Source organism: Rhipicephalus microplus, chromosome 5 (genome assembly GCF_043290135.1).
Source record: "Rhipicephalus microplus isolate Deutch F79 chromosome 5, USDA_Rmic, whole genome shotgun sequence".
NCBI classification, from domain to species: domain Eukaryota; kingdom Metazoa; phylum Arthropoda; class Arachnida; order Ixodida; family Ixodidae; genus Rhipicephalus; species Rhipicephalus microplus.
This window is the reverse complement of record NC_134704.1, coordinates 5,308,070-5,328,336: the sequence shown is the minus strand read 5'-3', so window position 1 is coordinate 5,328,336 and position 20,267 is coordinate 5,308,070. Positions and strand designations below refer to the sequence as shown.

General features: G+C 46.1%; 1 protein-coding gene across 2 annotated transcripts in view; it reads right to left on the bottom strand.

Annotated features, from left to right (window-relative positions):
• Window positions 1–2,656: 2,656 nt before the first annotated feature.
• The window catches only part of Dh44 (corticotropin-releasing diuretic hormone 44), a 183,749-nt gene continuing 166,138 nt past the window's right edge, over window positions 2,657–20,267 (bottom strand). For both annotated transcript variants that reach the window (XM_075894731.1, XM_037426321.2), the window contains exon 3: window positions 2,657–4,219. In XM_075894731.1, coding sequence (XP_075750846.1) covers window positions 4,196–4,219 — 24 coding nt within the window. In that variant the 3' untranslated portion in view covers window positions 2,657–4,195. The remainder of the gene's footprint in view (window positions 4,220–20,267) is intronic.

The window sequence follows — 20,267 nt, the reverse complement described above, 5'->3', positions numbered from 1 at the left end:
GTCCGTTGTCACAAGCAGGAGCACTGCCCAACCGTCACTGACCTGCAAGGCGTTCGTCGTCTTTCCGCTTCGTCATGGTGCCCAACGCAATTTCGCTGAACACTTCAAATGCTTCATCCGCGTCATCCGCCGCACGACACATGGATATGCGCACGTTCTACGCTCTGTTCAGGCCCCGTGATGGACTAAAGGTTTTGTAAACGTTGCTAAGAGTACAGTAACTGCCAGGAGAACACTGCGTAACCAATAACACGGCGCAGAGCACGGATATTGTGCGCCACGGCTCAGCACGCGAACTGGGTGGGCACACATGCCGTCGCCAGCCGCGGCCGCTCACTGCTAGACCTGCTCCACTGCGCAACACGTAACCATAACAACGCCGCCATAGTGCCTACTGAATATGGCCGCCATGATGTCATTTCTTCCGCACTTTTCACGTAGCGCGCCGGCTGGGCATGCCCTCTCCTACCTTTCCTTCCTCCGTGATCCTAGCCGTGCTTGCATTTGTGTAGTTTGCATGTTTCTTTACTATTTTCATTTCATTTATTCATTTCATTTATTTTATTTTAACCAAAACAGATACAATGGCAAAAAATGGGGGGACGGCAAAAAAGCTGCAGTTATTGCAGCTTGACTAAGCACCGTCCACCCTTACGTCAGCAATGACAGGGCGAAAACAAAATACAAGAATAAAATGAAAAACAAATAAAATAAAACAAGTAATCAGGAAAAGTAAAATGACAGGCCAAGGTATACAAACAAAAAGGAATATTTCACAAACACTTGAGCACAATAACTCGCAGAGTGTGTATCATCGCTTTTGTACATAAGAAAGGTACACAATGAGGTTACACAAAATAAATAAATAAATAAAGACGGCGCCATCATCCTACTACGGTGTCATCGCATCATTTGGGAGCGGGGCCGTGTGGCCAATCCGCCGGCTTGCTTGCGCCCCATCGTCCCTGTTTTCTCTTGCCTTGGGCCAACAACTGGGCTTTATGTGACAGTCTCTTACTGCGATGCAACAGAGATCCACGAAACAGAAAAAAACAAAAGGCCTGGGGTTGTTGCAGCATGCAGTGGCGAGAGCGAGGTTACATCTCCCGACGGCTGAGTATTGTTACATAATGGCGGCTCCCGAGTGGGGTTTAATGCATGGGCTCTATGGGCAGCTTTTCCCCTATAGTCGGTATATCAACTCTATAACAGCAACTGAAGAATTTCCTGCCATGACATCCGAGATAACCGGTGCGGTTGCTTCAATCGGGCCCCACTAGATAGCGTGACCCATAGAGTTTCATACAATAATACCTAGAAAGTGATCTTGGCTGTGATCGTGTACCCACATGAGAAATATGGGAAGTACAGGCTTCGGATTGCATAGCGTTAACTAGCGACTCTTTTTTTACAGCTTTAGTTTCGTTCTTTGCGCAGCGCGGGAAGTGGGCTGCAGTGAGAAGCACTGAAGCAGTGCCTTTGTTGTTCGAAGAGACTGAAAACCGCTAGGTCTCTTGATTTGCTGCGACGTCTGAGCTTTACGAGTCGTATTTGGAAGTTTAAACGAAGCGTCGTGCACTCACCCTTGCGCATAGATGTAGCGTCTCATGGTAGTGCAGGATATTGCATCCAGTTCATGTTTTGACACGAGCCCGTTTTGCCTAAACTCGTTCGAATCAACTGCAAAACGACGACGAAACTAAGCAGACGCACCGTCATGCTCCATTGACTAGACTTCAGAAGAAAACGAAAGGTGCGTTGGGGCATAGACAGACGCACCTGGCATCGCAGCAGACAAAACGTTGTGTTTCTCACTTGATACTCTGCTGTTATTTACATAAATAGTTGATGCGCACTCTAGAGCGAAAAACAAGCGTGTTTGTTGTCATGTGCAGTAGAAATATTTCATTATATCTTGATGCCAAATTTGGAACGCAGTGGTAGAGCAATGCACCCCGTGGTGGTTAAATTTGTTGAGGTTTCACTTCTACCTTATATGTACAAAACATTTTTACGATTAAGTTTACATACGAAAGAGTGAAACAAGCTTCAGTTGGATATAGTTTCACTTTGTTTTACACTCGGCAAGCTAGCATTGCGAATCTCAAGAACGTGATCCATCCGAAGCAGATCTGAAGCCTGTACTTCCCCCCTCTAAGTATTATTTTATGAAACTCTATGGCACGGCCTGTCAGTTTAACGAGGCAAAGAACTGGAACTTTTGAACCACTCGCGCCATTCCCTCGTCCGGCGATTCTTCTTTCCACGAATCAAACAAAAACGAACAAGCAGCATTTTATTGCGTCTCTAGATGCACGAAAGCTTCGTAATTTAGTGCAGCTAGTTCGATTACTAGTGATTAATTGTAGGCGGTAAGTCTGACGTCATTGGGATAATATTGCAAATGTCCTAATTTCGTCACATGCGTTCTTGTGCATTTACAAGAATGTCTCTTTAAATAGGGCACTGTTGATAATATTGTCGTTTTAGACGTTGTCATGCACTGAGATTTCACTCTGACCTAAATCGCTAGTTGTCCCTTGAATGGCCTTGTCGTCGTGTCCGAGCACATGCCGAGGAGGCGGCGTCGTTCAAGCGTGGCGCAGCGGCTTTTATCGGTCGGACAGAAGCAGCTCAGCCAAAGAAATAACGCATGTCGATGTTAACAAAATAAGTTTAATGAACAGTCTTAATACAGCAGCAAGGGAGCTACATCCAGTCTCGTTCCTGCTGGCCCCACCTGTGTCGAGGAAAAGCAAGTTATTGCTCGCAAAGCGGTTAGCAGTGGATATTCCCGAACAGCGTCGTTTATTTCATGGGGGAAGCGTTGAGGCTTATTCGAGGCCCGGCTAGCACAGACCCAGATTCTATGCTGCCGTAGTAGAGCGCGCAGATAAGGACGATTCTTATGAGCGGGATTTGTTGGGGCTTCCGTTGCGTCTCTTTCCAGACGGTAAATGAGCCCGCATCGGATCGGTGGACCGACAGGCTTCATTAGCGATAGCTCCAACCTGTTCCGTACGCTTGCTATGTCTTCTTACACTAGGAAAGGAACAGAAAGAGGGCCGCATAGAAATGCTTGACTTGCTGAATAACAAGGCAAGCTGTTCCGCAACCGAAGATAGAAATCTGATCACACATTAAAAGCTGAGACTCTTGCATTGTGTTCTGGTAAATTATCTCTGCAGCGCCTCCGACACCTGCGTATTACTATCATTGTCATAGACAAAAGATGGTGAGCTTGCACACTTGAGTAAATTATTTAGGTAAACTGCAGAACATTTCATTCGGCACAGAAGCCGTATTGTAGGAAATAAGGTTTGCCATGTAATTTATTTCCCTTGCCGAAGATTATCGCCGAGAGGACAGCTCGACAACATATTGTACACCCCGTGTCATTCTAGAACGTTCTTTCCCTCAATGTTTCACTTTGACTTGAAAAAGTCGATGGAAGCGCCGTCTCCTGGCAGACCAAGTCACTGCATATCGGCAATAATGTGATTCTTTAGAAGCGCAGCATTAGTCGAGCAGCGGTGCAGTGCTCAACTCAGTCAAGTGAAGGATGGAATTCGAGTCGAGGAGCGTTTCAGGGGGGAGATAGGCGCTCCATAAATAAAGATATATGCACGATGCTCAATATTTACAGACTATGATAATCTCATTGCGAGGTCTGATGAATGCAATCTTTGTGGTGCATTGAACAGCTAAGCTTTTGGGACGTCGGCAATGATGCGTACAGCGCCTGCACCCGCAATGAAGTTGCGCAAGCGGAGAGCATTTTACATGACACTGCTTGCTAACTCCTATGCCGCCGGTGTTTACACAGCAACTAAGTGTAATTCGGAAAAGAGACTGTTTGCAATGTTGTAATGCCAAGAGAAAGCGTTATCTCCGACAGGTGGGCCCGCATTCACAACGCTTTTCCCAAATCATGCTTCCGTACTTTCCACTCAGCGTTTAGCAAATTCAGGCAACATTCAAGATTCACTGTAGAACGTCTGAGAAAGTCTCGCATCCGCTTTTCTTTTTGCGGTTGCTCGAAAGTTTTTGCAGGTGTGGATTCATTTCTGAGCAAAGAAGGGAAATAAACCCTGTTATTTAAACGATTCCACAAGGGTTGTATAGTTTTCTTCTTCGAATTTTTTTTACGTCCCGGAGTTCCTAGAATTCAGTTTTTGTCCATGTGAGGCGGCCTTCAGAGAAGTTCTTCTGAGGATTCCTGCATAACAAAAAAGGGAGTAACTTTATTAGTGAAATATCAATCAATCAATCAATCAATCAATCGATCAATGACAGTTGAAGTCCCTGACATGGAGCTTTATACCACGGTTATAGCATATGAAGGCGGTCTTCAGAAACAATTGGAACGATTCGTATTGCATTGGTTGAATCACTGCGTGCTTATCACTTAAAATACTTGTCTTGCGTTAAACAACAGATTCCTAAACTTTCACGCACTTGAGCTATTACGGCAGTAAGCATTTCTTCACATTTACGGCCGCTTAAAGTCTCTGTAATCTTGGCTCCGTTCCTTCTTTTTCTAAGTATTTGTGCTGCACTGTCTAAAATAGGTCTTCAAAGAAAATAAAGAACTCCCGAGTCTTTCATATGCTCGGGGGATCCGTGAGGAGGGTGAAAACTGCACACAGTGAAGTCAAGTGTTTGTCAAAGGCTCGTTCGCTTGGCTGTAATCACGCTAAAAGGAAGGCCCGGCTCCTTACGGCAGCCGGAACATGTGTAATTTTAATGTGTCTTTTTTTCTTTTGGTTGGCGCCTTCCTTTTGCCTTTTGACCATTGCAGGATTGTCCTGGCAATTTACACGAGAGAAATTGAGGGGAACCCAGAGGTGGAGAGAATTACCTAGCTGCAGTATACTTGTCTGATAAGACATCTTTGTATGTTCGTACTAAAAGGCACACTGCCGTATCAACTCCTTGTGCGCTCTTTGTGGTGTCGTCGCTTAGCCAGCACCCCAATCTTTTATTCAACATTTATTTGTTCATTTTTTAATATTAGGGCACATAAAGGTGTTACAGAGGGGGTGGGTATTACAAAGACAAGAAGAAACACCACAAAATGGAACATACAAGTACAGCAAATTAGCGAAAAATCAGCACACATCTCCCTGTACAGAGAACACCGAGTAGTATGCGAAGCAGCCATGGGTCGACCTAGAGTTCTGTAAAAAGGTGCCCTCTGTTCATTACCGCAGACGTTCGTGGTTGTGCACACAGCCGCTTCGCGAGCCCTAGCCTCCGGCGCACTCACGCCTTCGTTCATAGTACTGCGCTGTGTCAATGAGGAAGAGTGGTAAGCGTTTCTGTTGTACAGAGCAGAGCAGCGCTTCTAGTGGTGTCGACTCATACCGGAGCACGAACCGGAGTGGAGCGAGCGCTCTACCTCAGAGCGATCTACTGGTTGCTCCGAGTACTGGCGTGGCTACGACCACGGACAAGGTACAAGCCCTGACCACAAGCAGCTTCTCATCTAAAATACAACAAAACTAAGCTATCATAGGCTCAAGGCATAATTGATTAGTGCAGCCTTGATTGATGAAGCGTCCTCGATGCAGGCGATAGAGGTAGGAAGGTGGTTCCACTCGGCGCTGGCTGTTGATGAGACACAGCTATGGTCCACCCACCGCTACCGCTAGTACCACCTCTCTCTGCTGCGCATGCGCCAGACACAGAGTGCCACAGCTGTGCCTGACTCTGTTCCTTCGCGCCGGTTTCGCTCGACGTTTACCTGACGCTGCGCTATTGCTGCTTTAGGCGCCGCGGTAGCTCATCGGTATGAAATGGTCAGCGCCCCCTCCACTCCGCTCAAAGGGATCTACGTTTATGCGTGAACAATGAATGAAGAAGAAAGAGTATACGATCCGTGCACATAGAGCCCCTACGTGCACAGCGACGGGTGCGCCAGCCCACGGCCGTCAGAGCAGACAGCCATTGAGAACGCGAGCAGAACCAAATGCTCTCCTAAAGCCCGCTAGTTTATCGAAATTATGAACTGCTGAGTAGTAGATTGCACCGACAGGTACACGTAGTGTCCTCCGGGAACGACGTTTTACAGTTTCTTCCCTGCTTTATTGGGCAGCTGAATAAGTGGATCATGGTTGTGAGACGTAAAACAAAATCACAGCATATACACGGAGTGATTAATGCGGAGTGGGGCGAAGCTTCGGAGGGTTTTATCGGTAAACCGTGAATCTTCCGTCCGCTGGCAGCATCTGTCTGTCTGTCCGGACGGACTGGGCGTCTGTCTGCCTGTTCGTCCGTGTGTCCGTTCGTCCATCTAGTGAACACTCCAAGTACCACCACTTCGCATCTTTTCATCATATATTCATAATATACAAGTACCACCATCTAGCGGACATTCCGAGAACTAAACGGCAAGTAGCTACCTACAACTACATACATCGAGGATGCAGGATCCACGGTATAAAAAGCTTAGCCCCTAAACGTGTTTGGTTCCCGCTCCTTCTGCCGTCTGGGCCCCGCCGCGGTGATCTAGTGGCTAAAGTACTCGGCTGCTGATTCGCAGGTCGCGGGATCGAATCCCGGCTTCGGTGGCTGCATTTTCGATGGAGGCGAAAAGCTTACGTGCTCAGATTTCGGTGCACGTTGAAGGTTGTTGAAATTTTCTGAGCCTTCCACTACGGCGTCTCTCATTATCATACGGTGGTTTTGAGACGATAAACCCCACATATCCATAAAATCAGCCCTCTATCTCTACCGCGCCGCTGCCGTTTGAGTCGGTCTCAGACATAACCTCTGCAGGAGCAATGTTCTTACCGCTGCCATAGAGCTGGTGTGAGAAGAAAGTTATGCAAGGCATTTTAATTCAGCTGAAAGCTTATGGAATACAGCAATAGACCTGAATAATTAGCAATTCCCTGCCTACTCTTCACAACTTTTGCGAATCCAATGTGACGTCAATTAGTACTTTGCTGGATCGATAGGACCATCGGTTAAGTGGCGAACTGAGTTACGTAGCATCTTACCGTATAGACGACTTTCCGCAGCTAGTTTTATAAGCAAAACTAGATGACGCTACTGCACTGAAGCACCGTGGCCTGCTCTTCGGTGGCACTGCCACGATGTGGCGTGTGGCGGACGTTGCCCTGAAGCCTACGGCGAGAAACGGGTGGCTTAGACTATGCGGGCGCGGGCCAGCGTAGCAAGAAAATATGTCTCGTTGTATACGCGGCCCTTTATTCGAAGACAAAAAAAAAAAAAGACGCGTCTTTCTGTCTCCCGTATCAGGGACACGGCCAAGGATCTACTCGTTAGCAGTTTGCCGAGCCGGTGCGCTGCCGGGCCATAGAGAAACACACTTACATAAAGAGTGCACACTCCTGTAGGGCCCTGGAGCCGGGCTACTGCGCTGCTTTCAGCGCCAAGAGTGGCTGTTCAGACCCAATAATGCCTTTAGCATAAACAAAATAACAAAATGTTTTCTTTACGATGCTTTAATTTGAGCCCGTACCCTAGAGTTTCAAAAGCGAGTGTTTTCACCCCTAGGCTACACATTCATGCTTCCGAGAAAGAAATACATGAAGAGTACTTCTCAATCAAATGAATGGGCACCCTTTGTGCAAAACAAATGCACAAAGACTACACTTTCTAGTCAGACTTGACTGATTTTTGTAATAGAGCATTAAACGTCGTCAGCAGAACACGATATAGAGTGGACAGAGAAGATTGCACCTATGAATAAAATTTCTTTTTTGCAAGGAATTGATGCCAAGTTTTTGAAAAACATGTCTTGACAAATGAATAGAAGTTTGCATGGGTACGCCATCTAGCGGTTGGTCAGACCCTTTCTTGCTCGGCCGCGAAAAGGCTCGAGTGGCTACTCTTTATATAATATATTTCTGTATAGCCGGGCGACGATGTGAGAGTATATGAAACAGCGGCGCTCACCGCACTGTCTGCCATGGCAACATCTAACCTTAGAAACCGCTGCGCCCGCTTTGCTGGCCTTGAACCAGGTAGCGGCGGTGGTGAATCGGCCGGCCGTTGGCGGCGGTGTAAAGGAGGAGGCCATTAAATCACGTGATCAAACGTGGCAGCGCCCGTTTGCCGCTGCGTAAAAGGGTCTGTACACAGCTTCTCTACCAGCCGCGCTACGCCAACGCGGTTGGATCAAGCTTTGACTTTGATGTGTTGGTTGACACGCATTAAACTGGCGCAACCCACCTCAGGGGATCGGCCATGAAATTGGCGGTGCCCTGTTATATAAAGGAATTTGTTGATAATGTCAAATGATCAGCAATTGATCGTTTTCGAAAGAAGTAATTAGCTTAATTGACCAAAGCACTAATTTTTATTGAACGTTAAGCTTCATTTAGGCAACCTTAGCATTTCATTCGTTTTGTCTCGCGTAGTAACTCGCATTCGTCATTGCAAATGCTCCATTGGCTATAACGCATGCTAGGAAGATATGATGCTGGGCGAGAAGTAGCAGAACTACCGGGTGAAAAACGAAGCTTTGCCAATTTGCATGCTGCAGCGATGGATGGGCGTTTCGAAAGCATAAAAAATGGCAGCATCTCCACGGGGTGAATGATGGCGAGTGGGGTGAAGCATCCGTCCGTCCATTCGTTCTTGCTTCCGTCCGTCCATGCGTTCGTCTGTTTGACCGTCCGTGCGTCCATCCGCCCGCCCGTGCGTGCGTCTGTTCGTGCGTCCGTGCGTTCATCCCTGCGTTCGTCCATGCATCCATCCATCCGTCCGTGCAGCCATCCGCGCGCCGGTCCATGCATCTGTCTGTGTGTCCGTTCTTCCATCTAGTCAACAGTCCAAGTACCACTATCTCGCGTCTTTTCATCGTATATCCCGCATATAGAAGCACTGCCATCCAGCGTACATTTTAAGGACTAAACGAGAGATGGCACACGCACACTTTTTTACGGCTTGCGCTTCGTGTCTACTTCCCGCCTTTAACCAACTCGAGTTCATGGTATATACTAGTTCATTGTATTCATGGCACTACAGTCCAGTGCTCGATAAACCTTTCTAAAACCAAGGAGGTTACGCCCAGTGAGTATAACGCAGCAACCCTTTCTTGTCAGATAGTGCTCAATGTACGTGCCAATGGCTGCTAATGGGCAATGAGAGACAGGAGAATTGAGCTTTTAGTTTACGCGCACGCTGCGAATTTTTCATTGTTCAGCAACGCCCAGGAGAAATCTCCCACCTTGCAGGTCAAAGCGTAAGACATGTTACGCACTACTACGAGGGACGAACGGGTACCGCTTTAAATAGTTTCGCCCCTAAAACAACGCAAGAGGTTGTAGTGATTGATGGAGACGTCATGGTGGCCGAAGTGATCGACATTTTACCAGGTGAAGTGGAAAACTAAACTGGCCCCGCCGCGGTGGTCTAGTGGCTAAGGTACTCGGCTGCTGACCCGCAGGGCGCGGGTTCGAATCCCGGCTGCGGCGGCTGCATTTCCGATGGAGGCGGAAATGTTGTAGGCCCGTGTGCTCAGATTTGGGTGCACGTTAAAGAACCCCAGGTGGTCTAAATTTCCGGAGCCCTCCACTACGGCGTCTCTCATAATCATAGAGTGGTTTTGGGACGTTAAACCCCACATATCAATCAATCAAAACTAAACTGGGCTGCGGCGTCCTCTCTGGCGCAGCGCGTCGTCTTTCTCGCCCGCGCCTCAAGCATAGGTACCATGATGAGCGAGGATGATGCCGCGATAAAGCGATTCGCGAGGCTCGCTGCATCAAATGTCGCCAGCCACTCGCCATGATTGCCACAGTAGATCCATCAATATTTCTAAATGTTCTGAGTATTTTGCACGCACCAAGAATACTCCAAGTGTGAAAAAGAATTACAGCTTACATTGATGAAACAAGCATCTTGCCCTGCACACACCTGACGCACGCATTTGCTGACAATGGGCGCTCACTAGCGTGGCCGCTTTTGTGCAGGTTTTCCCATTTATTGATAGTGGCAATGTAGATCGAAGAATGTCTCCCTGCGATATCTTAAAACCTTTTTCGAAGAACCAACGCACCGACCACGGGCGCATTTGCAACCACAGCTGTCAAAGCAACCACGATGTTGCGGGCCCGCCGTACCACGAGTGGTGTTGCGCGCGGCTTTAAAAGCGCCCCCTATAGGCCGGAAGGGGAGTGTATAGTGTCAACCATGCAAACTTCTCTTTCTCTATCAAATTTAAATAACAACAACAAAAACCACAAACGTCTTTCGAACGCCTCTTCAACACCAGTACATACAGTGGTGGAAACGCCACGACAAACGATTTGAATCTGCAAACGGAAACTCGAACGAAAAATTTTGCGGAACTCCATGTTTTCGACTGCTTTGGACGAGGTTCCCTCACGGGGACATGTGCTGTATATTTTTTTCGCAAAAAGGAGTCTGAAAAAGAAAAAAAAAACATTAGTGCGACCATAAGGAATGAAAGGGTGATGATCGAGACACCATGAAGGTCCTGAAATGAGTTCTTGTTTAAGTCAATTGTTTTAGTACAGATTTTGTTTAGGGAAACATAGAAGAGAAATTTTTCTTTGCAATTTCGAATTCCTTAGTGCAAGGTCTAATTCAAGTAGCGAATCGCTAGCTGCGCGGGAATAGTTTGAATAAATAAAACGCACTGCACTATTTTGAACTGATTCAAAGATAGTTGATGTTTTTTGACCGGGGTTCCAAACAGAAGCAGGATACTTGAGTTTTGGTACAAATAGAGCTTTGCAGAATAACAATTTTAAATGACATAGAGCTTCGGAAAAGTATGTACCCGAGAGATCTGTTAGTGATGTGCTCATGCCATGATACGTGATGGGTGAGGTGAATTCCGAAATATTCACGTGATGTTACGTACTTGAGAGTTATGTTATCGACAGGATAACCGAAAGGTGTTGATAAGTGAGAGCGACGCGAGAAATGCATGATTTTACATTTTGTGGGATTTAAGAACATTGCCCGTTGCGGGCATCAGTTAAGCAAGTCTGATTGTAGAATAGAGTTATCATGCTGATTAGTTATTTCGCGGTATAAAACGCAATCGTCAGCAAATAGTTGCAATACGAAGAGTATATAGAGCTGTGCGCCGCCCGTTTTCGCTCATGCTGTTTGCGCCGCCGTCGAAGTCTCTATTGTCGCGACAACCTAAGAATAAATGTAGGCTCCACCCTCAGCGCTCACCGTAGTCCGAATAAACGTCTCACGTCATCGGTTATTTACCTGACGTCATGCATATCCCGCCTAGGCTCGTGCTCATTTCACTATTCTTCGTTCGAAACAGTTTACTTCTCAACGAATTTCATTAAATGTTCCTACTGCATTGCTTTGCCAAACATCACGTTTCAACAAAGGAACGATGAACATTCAGCTTATAGTATGTTTAGCATATGCATTAGCAGCGAAAACGTGCTTATGGTTGGAACGTAAATCATTGCTCTGTTGCACAGATGAATGACACACTCTAAAAAAAGAGTGAGTAAAAAGGGTGTCTTTTTGTCCCACAACAATAAGTTTCATCTATCTGGTGTTCCATCCTAGCACTATCACCCCGCGCCCGGTACATTCCGGTCACGATCGACATGCCCATTATCAGGGTTACATTGCATTCTCGATAGGAAAGTGGCCAGCGCCGAGTTTTCAAGAAAGGAAGCGCACGCAAGCCTGATGACGATTAATGTTCTGGGACGAAAAAACACCTTTTTTACTCGATATTTTTTTAGGGTGCAGGCGCGCTGTTGTACTGGTGGTATAGAGCGTGTATTTGTTCTCAGGTTGTAACCGACTACAGAGTGACCCCGCCGCTGCCGCGCAATAATTGCGGTGCGCCGCCGATTGGGGAGTGAATTTTTAATGGCGTGAAGTTCTTTTTTTATTGATGGGATGGCCACTACACCACTTTTCATTGCCCATGGTGAGCTGTGAAATTCAAGGTCAACTACAATAAGTTTGCTGATAATGACATTTCGATCGAGGTGAGTGAAAACAACGCGCACCTAATGAAGGCTGACAGTAAGAACACGAGGCACAGATGCTCAGCAACAACTGAAGTTTTATTTTTCATACACAGTAGCAAATATACAGGGAGTATGAACCACAACAACAAGGCGGAAATGCTGTAGCCCCGTGTGCTCAGATTTGGGTGCACGTTAAAGAACCCCTGGTGGCCGAAATTTCCGGAGCCCTCCACTACGGCGTTTCCCATAATCATATGGTGGTTTTTGGACGTTAAACCCTACAAATCAATCAATCAGTGGGGAGTCTGGTCATAAAATACATCACCATACCCTTTTTCTTTAGCAGCTTTCATTTTTTTTAGAGCGACGTTGGCGCTGTCTCAACTACTTTTTTGTTTCCGTGTTTGCGTGCATGCAATGTCAATATAAGGGCCCTAAAACAGCTTCTGATGATGCACGGTCGAGCGTTTTATTTTTTCTTGGCGTTTATCGTTTTTCTGGTGCTATTCGTGACGTCAGAAGGTTGATTTACGTGATACGATTAAGGCACGTTCTTTCGAATAGGAGATAAGTTGTGAGTGGTCTCCCACCCTGCTTCGCCATGCCTCCCGCTCATCTCGCATGATTATATGTCGCGTGCGATGAACTCGTGATTTCGCTGCATTTTGCGAGCTTACGATTGCTCAAGCGGAGATAGCCGACAAGCTCAGAATGGCGACTCCAACTGCCAACTGGGTCACCCTTGAAAAGAGATACGTCACCACGTTGCGCGTGATGAAGAGCGGCCGCACAGTTTCTTTTACTTCGCCATGCCGGACGCGCGAACCCGAAAAAAAAAATAAATAAAAAAAGCGATGCCCAAGATCCTTGCTGTGTGTCTGAATGCGTGGCATCGAGCTGAAAAGATGGCAGCGTATCGTTTCATCGCTTACCGAAGGACGCAGACGACGCGCGACGGAGAACGCCGCAAATCGGAAACTTACGCGTCGGAAAGAAAGTGACGGACGCTATGGTAGCTCGTTCTGATTGATTCGCTCACGACTACGTATTTCTTTTCTGTGAGCACACCATAATTACAGTGAAAGCTGGTATGAGAGCGAAACTCGGGTCACGCGTGGCGCCGTGGTTGTTCGCCACCGCAGGTGTCGTAACCGCTGTCGCACAAAAAAAAAAAGAAAGAAAACAAAACCTAATGACAAGGACACAATGGGACTCGAACCCGTTTCCGCTGCGTGCTAGCCCAGTATTCTACCACTGAGCCACGTCGGTTTTTTTTCTTTATTTCCGGTAAACTTCACAAACGTGTTGCTACGCTTAATATATTACAATTCACAACGAAAAATACAAAAAACTTGAAAATAACTAAGCCCGTCCAGCATTACTATAACACATCACGTTCTAGAATTCCTTCATTGTCAGTAAGGCTTCTACCCTTTCTACCCATAAAGGTACACATTCGTCTGTTCTTACTACCGCGAGTAATCTTGAGATGCTTTCTTTAAAATACTCTCTTGCTGGTCTTCTGTCTGGGTCACAATGAAATCCAGCCATTCTAGAGCGCCATATACTGTGCAAGGCAATCATCATGATAAAATCGAAAGGTAATCCATCCTCAATCTCTATTGCCAAATACTTGATCCCATGAGGGTCTAACGGGAACTCTTTTTTGATTGTCCTTTGTAATACGTCCCAAAAATAAACTACTTCCCAACAGTGTAGAAAAACATGGTCAATAGTTTCCGGTTTCTTACAGATTAGACAGTGAGATCCCCAAAGCATATAAAACCCACGCTCCTCTAGGAAGGTTCTTACAGGAAGTGTTTCAGTGTGTAATTTGAAAAAGAACGTTTTCGCACTTGGAGCTGCTGGCATTTTTTTAACTCGTTTAAGTACGTTCTGACCCTTGCTTGCGGTATATAGCGCTCTATACAATGGGATGGGAAGCATCGTGTCACATAAATCTTTGTACAGTTTTTTCTTTCCAACAGACCACAGGTAGTCAGTTGAAAACCGAACACACAAAAACCGCACGCTGGCCACAACTTCCTTCATGTATCCTTGCACAGCCCCTGTGGTAACATGAGTGCTCACAACAAATTCGGGCAACAGTCTACTTAGTCTTGTTTGACACACTGTTAGTAGGAAAGGATCTCTTGTCTCGCGAAAAAAGAAAAACCTATTTACTAACTGCTTGATAAACAGATGTCCTAGCCCAAGGCCTCCACACTTCACCCGTCTAAACAAATTCGTGCGACTGCACCTTTCCCAGTTAGAACCCCACACAAATACTGCAAACACCCGATGTAATTTTTGCACATTCACCCGGGAACAGTACAGCACTTGCATCACATACCACAGCCTAGACACAAAAAACCAGTTGCATGCAGTAGCCCTTGCAAACATGGACAGATAGGTTGCATTCCACCTATTCGCTTTCTCTTTAATTTCTTTCGTTTGCTGTGTCCAATATTCATCAGTACTTTTGTATGACTCGAGCGGTACTCCGAGATATTTAACTGGCGTTCTTGTCCATTTAATGGCTGCAAGAAATTCTGGTGTTGAAGGCCAATATCCATGCCGAAAGCCGAGGCATTTACCCCAGTTTATGTGGCTTCCTGTAACTTCGGCGAAAGATTTAGACACTCTGATTGATTCTTCAATACCTTCATAGGAAGTGCTACAAATCGCAGCATCATCAGCGTATGCGAGTAGTTTGACCTCTGAAGATTGTACTCTAAACCCATTAATGATGTCATTCTGCAATATAGACCGACATAAAGTTTCAATATAGATGCAAAACAAAAGTGGACTAACAGGGCAACCTTGACGCACTGAGCGCTCAATTCTAATGGGTGGGGGGGGGGGGGGCAATGTCTTGTTGATAATTAGTCTGGTACTACCATTCCGGTATGCCATGGCTACTCCGTCAATAATTATCTTACCAACATTAATGTGCTTCAATACTGCAAACAAAAGAGTGTGGGCAACGCAATCAAACGCTTTCTCCAGGTCCAGCTGAAGTATGGCCACACGAGCTTGACTGGTGTCAACACATTCGAGCACGGATCGCATTTTATCAACGTTTGTAGCTATGGACCGACCTTTTATTCCACACGTTTGGTGTGGACCGACGATGTCTTTTATTACTGACTGAAGTCTACCTGCCAAAATTTTCATTAATATTTTGTAGTCTACGTTTGTCAGTGCGATTGGCCTGTACGCTGTGACGTGCCTGAGCTTTTCAACCTCGTCTGTTTTCGGAATCAGAACGGTACGCGATTCACCAAAGGATGGTGGTAATTTCTTTTCCTCATATGCCTCATTAAAAACGCCCGCAAGTATTGAAGACAATTCGCTTTTAAAACATTTGTACCACTTGGCACAAAGACCATCTGGTCCTGGAGATTTCCCGGGATTTAACTTATCAATCGCCCGTTCAACTTCAGATGCAGATATAGATGATTCCAAAGCGTTTTTCACTTCCTCACTCACTTGCGGCATGCGTCCTAAATATTCTTCTTTGAATCTTTCTAGGTTTACCTGTCTACACGCAAAAAGGTTTTCAAAATGACTTGAAAATACGGATAAAATGCTGTCCGTATCGGTTACTTCGTGACCGTCCTTTTCTATTTTTTCGATATGATTCCGTCGAGCGTTCGTTTTCTCCACCCCTAACGCTCTTTTGGTTGGCGTCTCTCCAGCCGCTAAAGCCTCAGCCCTAGCACGGACGAGTGCACCGCGGTAGCGTTCCTCGTCAAACAGAGCAAGTTTCTGCTTAATATTGCGTATGTCAATTTTATACTCTCCCGGTTGTTTGCACTCCAAGTCTATTATATAGTCTTTCCAAAGTCTTTCGGAGTTCTTTTTCTTGCTTATTCCTTTCGTAACTCAATGCGCAAGAACGATCAATAGCTTTTATTTTTATTCGCTGCTTCAACTCTTCCCATTGTTCTGCAAGTTTAACTTCATCATCCATTTTTATTTCATTGATACAGTTCATTACCTGATCTAAGAAATATTCGTCAGTGATCAAAGTGGAATTCATCTTCGACAGCTCCCATGAGAAAGTTCCACCTTGTGTTTTCTCTCCCATATCACATTTAACTAAACAATGATCGCTAAAGTGTATTGGGTAAACAGCATATGTCTTACAGTGGGCTATTAATTCAAGCGACACGTAAATGCGATCAAGACGCGCATGGCTATTCCCCTGAAAAGGTGTGAAACGCACTTCCCGTGTTCCCTCCATACAGCTGCCCACGTCTTCTAACTCGAATTCAGTAACTACGTCCGCTAGCGTCCTACTACTTTTATCGTAAATGGCGCGTCCGTTTGCTCGATCTCGCCCATTGAGGACGCAGTTAAAATCACCCAGTAATACATATTTCCTTTCCAAAGTGAAGTGCTGCTTTAGGCTTGAAAAAAAAAAAAGTGATCGCTCCTCGCAAATGTTTGGTGCATAAATACACACTATACGCCACTGACGTTCATTGAATACAAAATCACAGGAAACCAATCTACCAGACTGGCAAGAGAAGGTATCTTGCACTACCAGACCCGGTAACTTCCTAATGAACAAAACACAGCCTGCAGAAGTGCCTATTGCTTGAGTTACAATTGCGTAGTAACGCGCCGTAAACCTCAGCACCATGCCCCGGGTCTCCTTCTCACCGTCTACTTTTGTTTCTTGTACAGCTAGTATATCTAGATCATGATCCACGAGCAGCCTGTAGACTTGGCTCTGTTTCCGCTTGGCGGCAAGTCCTCGAACATTTAACGTTGCCACTCTAAGTTTCGGTGAAAAAGCCATGTCTACACAATGAAGAAGTTAGCCCGGGGCATGATGCTTATTTTCAGCGTCTAGCATAGACGCTAGGCATCTTCGGAGCCTCCAGGTGGACCCGTGCCACTGGAGGACAAAGGTGGCCAGTGTTTGTCCAATGTCGGGTTGGGACGCAGCCTTGTGCTGCTGCGTCTGAACGAAGTCGCCTTCGCAGGTAGCCCCTCTTCATGCTTTTCACTGGACACCTCACGCCGTCCTGCAGACTGCTCGCGGGGTCTTTTGCTTGGCGCCCCACCACTGATACTCTCGCACGACACCGAAAGTTCGGTTAATTCCACCGGTTCAGGCTCCTTCGATGAGGTGCTTGTGAAGCCTTCTTCGATTTGGCCGGCTGGCTCTTGAGTAACCAGCTTCCCAGATGCTATGTCTGCTTTGGCTGTTGGTTCATCACCACCAGTCGGTGTAACTGTACCTGTTGAAGGTTCAGGGTTCACCGCGTCGCCTGCGCCTTTCGCCGCGTCTTCAGCCTCGGTCACGTCCATCACCAACTCTGCTGTGTCGTCACCTTCAGCTGATCCTACAGCCGATGCATACGTGCGCATGCACGCGTCTTCGCTGTGGTCAAACCACCGACAACGCGAGCATCGGGGTACCTTACACTCTCTTCTAACATGGCCGGTACCTTGGCAGCGCAGACACTGCATTGGCCGACCAGGTGCAACCACAAGTGCCAGTTCACCAGCCACCCTGATTTGATGCGGTAGATCTTCAACCTTCACGCCACTCTTGAGCTTAAGTAGCACAGTCCGTGTGGTTGACCCCTTGTCGCTGACTCCTTGAACACGCCAATTCTCCCTGGTGACTTGTATGACCTTCCCATAAGCCGCCAACGCCGTTCTCACTTCTTCATCGTTGACGCCATACAGCAGCCAGTGAAGACGCAGCCGCACCTGCTGATCTTGGGGGTCTACGATGATGCAGCGTCGACCCTTGACTTTCAGTTCTTTCACGTCCAGCAAGCGTCTCGTAGCGTCCGCGTTGTTCATGGTGACTGCCCAGACATGATTTATCTGGTAGGCCCCCAGTGCCAACACCTCCGGCAGTAGTCCTGTAGGTCCGAGCGCGTCTCGGAAATCTTCTACTCGATACGGTCTGCCACGCACATCACCGTGTAAAAACACGGTGTTTTGCGCGACGCGTCCCTTGGGCAGTGGTGGCAAAATAATCTCGTATCCTGCGTCTTGGTCTTCGGTCATCCTGTTACCGCGGCCAGTTTGTGCCGCAAATGCCGCTCCAACGGAGCACATGATTCTTGCGTCCGATGCGGGTGAGTGCCGACGAAAGAATGAACTGAGCCACGTCGGTGCTCGGGACTTGGCCGCTAACTTGCCTTAGGCAGGCTTGTCCGGAAAGCAATCGCGTTGATATGAGTAATAAAGCGTTTTAGAACAGCAATAAAACAACTAGGCGTCACAGAATGCGAATAGCGTAAAGAGTAGGTCGTCCAGTGCTCCAGATCATTGCAGAAGCTTTTTCTTGTTCACCTAATAAATGTGGCACATACCAAGGCTGGGCAGTATCGCGATACATGAGTACTCTATTCGTTGACTTTCGAACATTTCCTTATTATTATGTTGTGATATGTGTGTATAAGTGTGTCTTTGTATATCTGTGCCCGAGTCTTCTATTCTCCATGTACTGCTTTGTATGTTTTACTTCAAGATACGTGTTCAAGTTTCACTCAACGGGTAAGGAGTAGCCGGGGCCATAATGGTGCGCCAACATCTCCTTACATATCATATCAGTAAAAAAAACATGAGTACCGTGACAGTATTTCAGAGATAATTTTGAGTATCTGTATTTCTGTATCGAAATACTTTTCAACAATGTATTTGTATCTCAGAAGTGAATTTTTTTTGCGGTGCATCGGCCGTATGGCAATGCCACGGATATCTCGTTACTCTTTTTTTTTTCGGGAGTGAGCTGAGACGTGGTTACAATGAGAATTTTTTTTTCCCTGCTGTGACCTTGGCATTCCGCGGCGAGATATCCAGCCACCATTTCTACATTTCTGCTGAGGGCAAAACTGACTCCTATCTTCTTGAAAGCGAGCTAGTCGCTTTGCTACCCGCATCCCATTGTGCACCTTCAGGCAGAACAGGAATGTGATTGAATGATCGCCTGCTTGAGCTTGTCAACAATGTTATACTGCCATTTTGAATTCCAGCAGTGATATTTTCATTGTGAAGAGCATTGTACACTACACAATAGGCGCCAACCAACCGCGTCGTTTTAAAAACGTGTTCCTTTATGCTATTCGAACGAGCAGTGCATTTTATTCCCTTTTTTTTCTCTTTTTAATAATTTTTTTTCGGCGCCGATTTGAAAAACCGGAGCTTTTCGCGAAAGCCACAAACCAGCCAAAGAATTTAGCGTGTGGTGCCGTGTGCCATCAAGGATACTTCTTTCTCCAAAGCATTTCTGGGAGACGCCAGCGTGGCCACACGTACGGTGATTGGAAGGAGGTCTTATTGCTTTTCTTTTCGCATTCCTTGTTTTGTTCGTTCTTCTTTCTGCCTTTTCCATGTTTCTAGGAAACACTATACCTGCAACTGGAAGTAAGCGCTCGTCTTCATTGTTTATGTGTTCTCCTCCTGCTTCGCGCTAGGCCACTTTAGCAAAAGTGGAAACCAACTAGCCTGAAGAGCACGAATCTGCGCTCCTATGCAGCGGCAGGGTGACTTTTCTTGTTCGCGAGTCTTGTGTTGAGGCCCAAACGACGATGTCTAGATGACGGCCTGTTTGAGAAGCTACTGCTGCCTAATTGCGATTCACGCGTCAAACGTTGCAATGAAACAAATTTGTGGTAAATAATACAAGCATACCTTTTCTCAATTCGTTTGTTTGCGGTTGCAGCGCGTCGCTTGCACTATGCTATTTCTTGAGTAGTTAACACTGTTTCCGCCAAGAATCCCGATTTCGGCGTACAATGTGTGTGACTCTTGCTCTCATACAGCATAGTTTTTAATTGCGAGTGATATCTGTAAATATGTCGTTATTGACAATTATGTTTCAGTGTAAGCCTCCTTTGTAATACCTTAATGGCACTCAGGGTACGATGAAAAAATAATTAATAATTTTAATTGCAAGTTTCAATGTGCTGCACATTTTAAATAATATGCTGGATCAATCAATCAATCAATCAATCAATCAATCAATCAATCAATCAATTTATTTTCTTTAGATAAGGTGGAGGACAGGACTAAAAGCTCAAGAGCTTGACGAGGTCCTGACCCCGTTCACAAGTTGACAAAGCAGCAGGAATGGCAGTCAATCATACACAACAAATATGAAATAAACATATAGGTATAACATCTCAAAAAAGAAATACAAAAAGATGTCTCTACGGAGTATGACTATCCCCGAAATAGAGTATTTCAGTATCTGTACTGCTGTATCTGTATTCCGGAATACTTTTTTCGTCTTTTTGCAGAAGTATTTCTGAAATATCCCGTTACGTCAAT